The sequence below is a fragment of the Rattus rattus genome, chromosome 3 (genome assembly GCF_011064425.1).
Source record: "Rattus rattus isolate New Zealand chromosome 3, Rrattus_CSIRO_v1, whole genome shotgun sequence".
Taxonomy (NCBI): domain Eukaryota; kingdom Metazoa; phylum Chordata; class Mammalia; order Rodentia; family Muridae; genus Rattus; species Rattus rattus.
Genome location: NC_046156.1, coordinates 78,793,408 through 78,799,407, shown reverse-complemented (window position 1 = coordinate 78,799,407; position 6,000 = coordinate 78,793,408). Strand labels below are relative to the sequence as shown.

At 35.4% G+C, this 6,000-nt stretch overlaps 1 protein-coding gene across 1 annotated transcript in view; it reads right to left on the bottom strand.

Annotated features, from left to right (window-relative positions):
- Window positions 1-377: 377 nt before the first annotated feature.
- Window positions 378-6,000, bottom strand: part of Zbbx (zinc finger B-box domain containing) — a 91,404-nt gene continuing 85,781 nt past the window's right edge. Inside the window, exons 16-17 of the mRNA XM_032898239.1 lie at window positions 2,425-2,560; window positions 378-634 (exon numbers count right to left, since the gene is read on the bottom strand). Of these exons, the coding sequence (XP_032754130.1) occupies window positions 508-634; window positions 2,425-2,560 (263 nt within the window). The 3' untranslated portion in view covers window positions 378-507. The remainder of the gene's footprint in view (window positions 635-2,424; window positions 2,561-6,000) is intronic.

Below are 6,000 nucleotides of genomic sequence, written 5' to 3'. Positions count from 1 at the left end.
ACCATCCCAAGGCAAGATGCTTTAAGATTTCTTTTCAAAAATGTACTGGAACTAGGGCCAATAGTTTATCTCCTTTATTTTAGGTTTTCCTTTTCCCTATTGCATCAACTTGACAGGTTTCCATATTTGCCATTATACAATGTCAAAAAGCACTGTAATTTTAAGCTCAGTTGGTGACACAGTGATGACATAGCCTTAGATAATACATGTTTTTGACCTAATCATGCCAAACATAATTGAGTAAGAAACATAAATAAGCCTATTCTGTCCTATGGTAAGTTTCATTGATATACATTTACCCATTACAGTGTAATCTGTAATATAGATGAGATTTTGGCATACAATATGCTATATGGAATTAAAGGACCTTAAGCTTATAAGATCACTAATCTTTATTGGTTTACAAGCTTAGAAACACCAGAGCCATTAATAATCTCCAATACCTGCAAAAGTTAATCACTCAGTTGTTTGGTTTATTTTGAGTACAGAATGGAAAGTAATGAACTGTTAAGCCCTCTTTGCCCATGGTAGTGTAATGACATTCTGCTTGTCAAGAAAATCTTCTTCTTCCTCATCTGTGCTGCAATCCTCAAGTGACAGCAAAGGCTGCATTTCATTATTTCTTCCAGGAGTGCTGAAATTACATTAGAAGATCAATACACAGCATATGGTACCAAGTTTCGGCTCTCATTTGTCTTATGATCTATACTACATATGTTGAAGTCATTGGAAGCAGGCTGAATGGGGCCATAAGTTTTGATGCTATTAGGATATACTAAACTTCGTCATGACAAGAAATTCTCATCATTTTCCTGCTTTTGAGAAACAAGGCTACAATTGTACCTAAGGGAGAGAACTTTTATGGGCTATAGTATTGTCCTTCCCTGATGATTTTCAAGGAACTTCTAAAACTTGGAGAGTCTTGGGTTATAGTTAAAATCATTCATCATGATATTGGGTGCTTAAAAGAATCCTAATGAACAGACATTCAATTAAATCATTGCTTAATGCACAGTAAATTAGGAGGATGGGGATAGTCACCCAAGATTAAAGAAAGTTAAAATTCAATGAGCCTAACTATTTGCCTTGAATTTTTGCTTAATAGTTTGTTCGTTTTGGATTTTATGTATAGGGAATCGGACCACCCAAAACTTTAATACATGCATATCTGTCAATGGTTGGGGGTGGATGGGGAGGGAACACCCTTATAGAAGGAGGGGAGGGGGGATAGGATAGGATAGGGGGCTTATGTCTGGGGAACCGGGAAATGTAAATAAAAAAATCCAATAAAAGAAAAAAATAAAAAAATAAATGTAGCTTGAATGAACAAAATTGTATATCATTCAGATATTTTGGTCCAATTGCCAGCTCATGTATATCAGAAAATATGAGCATGTTCACCCTGTGATGGGCATTACACTTTGATAGACTATTTTATCAAATCCAAAATAGCCCAAATCATCAATCCATAGGATTGTCTGTAAGTCATTTGGACAGAGAATACAAGTGCAAAGTGGGGTTAGGTGCTGTTCTTTTACTTGTGAATCCTGTTTTATATCATGTGTCCCCTTATGTTTTTAGTCCAAAAATTTTTTTGTGAAATGATGAGCACACATATTGAATTAGTAGAACTTTAGTAACTTTTAGAAAAAAGAGAAATTCCATAATATACTTCTTTTTAAAGTGTAAACAATTCAAGAGCTCAGGTAAATGATGCAACAGTGCAAATAATTCAAGAGCTCAGGCAAAAGATTTTCCCTTTCTGAAAGACTTTAGTTACATAATTTTAATTTCCTTTCAGCAAGAGACTTCAACCCAATCTGAGAGACTTAAAAATCGAGAGATTTTTATTTTGAATTTATTTTCTTATTTCTAAAAGGAGGAATCTTCCTTTAAACTTGCCAATGCCAACAATAGCCACATTTATTTCTTTGTTGAAGCGTTTGCCAATTTGAGCTACGTAGCTTTTAAATAAATACCCATATTCAAAGAAGTGCAAAATTGTGCAAATTAAAATGCTGGCAAAATTCTAGAATAAATTTTAAAGAAAAACCTTCTCAATGCTTTATTCTCTAACATTTACATTGGGTAAGAGTATACTTGTGTGAACTATGAAAATTTATCAGATTAATTAATTCAAGTAAGACAGCTGTCATTCAATATAATACTGGAGGATTATTATTTCCTTCCCTCTCTCCACACACAGTATATAGTAGAGAAATATCTTCTAAATAAAATAACATGCTTTTCTGGTTTTTACTAAATCACATTGTTAGGTCCAGACAAGATACAAACATTCTACAAAAAAATTGTCATAAACTCACATGTGAGAAAATTTCCTTTATATGATAAAGAAAAGAGATTGGAGCTCATCTACACCTGCTAGTCACCATCCTTCTGCAAAAAGCTGTAGGCTTAACTTACCTGGACTCAGTTCCAGAGGGCTCGCTCTCACATGGCATCTCAAGGAGGTCTTTGGACATCCGACTTAAAGTCAGGAAATTGTCATTGAATGCCTGAAACTGTTCTGAGGGTGTGCTGTGAGATTCTTCTGAAGGATCTGAAACATGTGATTCCATAGGTCACTACTGCATTCATTCAGGAAACAGGTGAACAGCCTATGATGCTGGAATTTGCCCAAACTGAATAAGCAACTTAGAGAGGTTCCACCCAGATTCGGCAACACACACTGTTGTTCTGCCATGGTTTTCTGCTTCCCTTGCTTAGGGGAACTGATGCTTTGTATTGAAAGAGTGGCCTGTGAACCTTAAGTCTCCCTTTTCATCAGCTGGCCTATGGGTCAGCACCTTAGGTGTAGACAAACAGTGCATGTAAAAGAAACAATATTTAGAAAACATTTATACAAACTACTCTAGATCAAAGTATGGAAATAAATACTCGTATGTTAGATCTCAAGGCATTTTTTTCTGACATTGATATAACTGTCTTTTTTCATATAGCTTCTCACATAGCCTAGATTGATAGAATATGTAGCCTGGGATGATTTTGAACTTTAGAGCCCTTTATCACTACAGCTGAATCTTGGAATTACAGATGTAAATCATTGTGCTCTGTTTATAATCTTCTGGAGCTTAAATCTAGAGTTTTGTGCATTTAGCACTCTAGCAACTGAACTATATCCCCAACCCATAAAGTCATCTAAATTATCATACTCTATACTGTGATGACTGTTTATGCTGTCACCATCACTGGGTGCTATGACAACTTTGACAAAAGCGTCAAATGAATAACTTCCTGGATGAAAGGAATAAACACTGACAGTATTCTCAAACTGGACTGAAAAACATTTAGATTTTGGTGGTTAATAGTAACTTACAGTTTTTCAGCAACCAGATTTCCCCACGGAAAGTAATTTACATTGTTCCCAATGAAAGACAGTCCTCAATATATTTACAGATTAAAACTTCCTTTAAATTATTTAGCTCAGTGATTTTCAAATTATGATACACTTAGATAAATTAAGTTTGAGATGAAGTTCTTTCCCCACAATCCCAAAGCAATTAGAGAGTCACCTAATCTCATTTATATTTGAGGACTCTTGATAAAATTTGCTATGAAACAAAAAAAATGCTAAAAGTTTGGGTTACATTAAAAAAATCACCACCCTCACTTGTTAGATAGGAAAAATGAAGACCCACAGAAAAGTAGTCGCACACCATACAATGAAAAATGATACTGGGGAAAATTCCTTTAGCTGCAAGTGGCTATGCTACAACTTCTAATTTTTACTTTTGTTCTGTTCTCTTCTCCTGCATTCAGACTTTAAGCTGAAAGAACACCACCAAATCCCAGAAGGCAGTACCAAATAAAAGACCAATATTACTGTAAAGTTGAGGGTTTTAGGTATACTTCATAGCTCAGGATGAGCACAAAATGCACAAAGTCAACACACAAAGATACAAAGTTGATACGTGACAGCCAAAAACAGAGGACCAAAGAATCAGAAGTATGATGCACTAATAAAGGAAAGATTAACCTAAATTCAAGTATTGCATTAGACATCTGTAATCCCATCACTAGGGTTTTGGAGGAAGAATGAGGAAGATCCTTAGTTTTAGGCATGGCTAGAGTGTGTAGCAATCTTCAGACCAAGCTGAACTATATGGCAAGACCTTGTCTCAATTACATTAATAATAATTAAAAAGGAATTGGCAGAAAACACACATTAAGATCAAAAATATTTCACAAGTCTCTTGACAACAAAAGAAGTAACTACAACAACAAAACTAATCTCAAAGATCCAAAATAAGAAACAAAATTAAATGACCACATATTCTTCAATTGGATCTTATCCCTTGTCCCCCCCAAAAAAAGGAGTGAGCTCTAATAAAAGCTTCAGGACAGTACTGTTAAACATGTCTTCTGGAATAGAGAAGCATCTTCATCATATTAACTGCCTTATTCTGAACACTGCAGCACATATGTGAGATGTGTTCTTGAACAGAGAGGTAGACATTGATGATTTCTGGCTAAGTCACAAAGTTTATAACTAACTTCCAAATGGATCAAAATATACAAGTGCACAAAAGGCATTCTTTGCACTGCTCTCCCTTTCCCCACCCTTTTCTTCCTTCACTCTCTCCTTTTCCATCTTTCCCTCTTTTCTGCTCTTTATCTTAGGACATATATACATCCAGGAATTGGTCACATTTTTCTTCCACACATTTTCTGAAAGTTTGAAGTTTCTTCAAAAAATTTGTCAATAATAGTGAAGGAAGAGTGAAAACCATATCATTAGAGAATTTGTCCTTGAAATCCTGACATAGATTTTGAGCTTTATAAACCGCATAATAAAAGCAGGTGGAAATAGAAAGCATGCAAAGCAACCCTGATGGCAATTCTTGGCTATCAACCTGCCTATATTTGGAATTAATCAAAATTCAAGTAGCTGGATACATTGGTAAGGGAATTTTCTTGATTGGATCATCTGAGATGGTAATATCTTCCTACCAACTGGGTCACATCTTCTAGTGGCAGCCTATATCAAGGAGAGGCTTTTGAATTTTTCTTGCTTGTCCACATGCTCAGTAGAAAATTTCTTTCTTCACTGGCATTAGAGCTCACTTCTTTCCAATTTTGGCCTATTCTGAAGACAAGCTTCAAGAACTGAACAACAATCAGAATTTTGGACTTTCTGTTGGGAGACTGTCATTGTGAGAACCCCAAATAATGCAATAACTAAAGGATATATTGGAAAGGTATTGTTAAAACAGGATCCAACTTAAAATAGGTTCCCATCAGGAGAAAACAGAATGTAACAGAATCCAATTCAAAGATACAAAAGCAGAGAATATTTTCTGAAAATGAAGAATTTATTCTACAGTCAGAAAGAACAGATTCCATTGTAAAAAAAAAAATCTCCCTGATCCTGTCACTAAGTATCCAAGAACCTAAGACAAGATAGGACATAAGCCTAGTTGAAATATGAACAAAATAAAATGTATAAAAAAACTTGAATAAATAAATAAAAGATATTCTCCCAGGATAGAAATGTGAGGAAAAAGTGGTGAAGTCACAAAATTAAGAGAACATAGAATTAAGTCACAGAAGAATGGAGAGCCAGGAATATTCCTGTAGATTTAAAAGAATCTGGAGTCACTTCAGTAACATATCCACAAAGCCTTCTCTGCAGGGAAAAGAAAAAACCAACTAGACTATTAGGCTCAACCAAACAATGCTAAAAACAGATGTCTATTATTTTATAAAGGAAAGAAAGTTCAGATCTACTAATTACGTACATTCAGGTCATTTATTATAATGGACATGTCTCCAGGACCTGGCAAGCTGGTTTCCCAGGCCAACCTCTTGCCCAGGAAGACTGGCAATGTGAGTTTGATCTGCAGAATCTTTGTAAAGGTATAATGAGGAATGTGGCTTGGCAAAGTTGTCCTCTGCATTCTGCCCTTGCCAGGTCATACTCACCCTCCTCCTTTCCTGCATATCGTCCGTAAACCCAGACACACACAATAGACAGAGAAA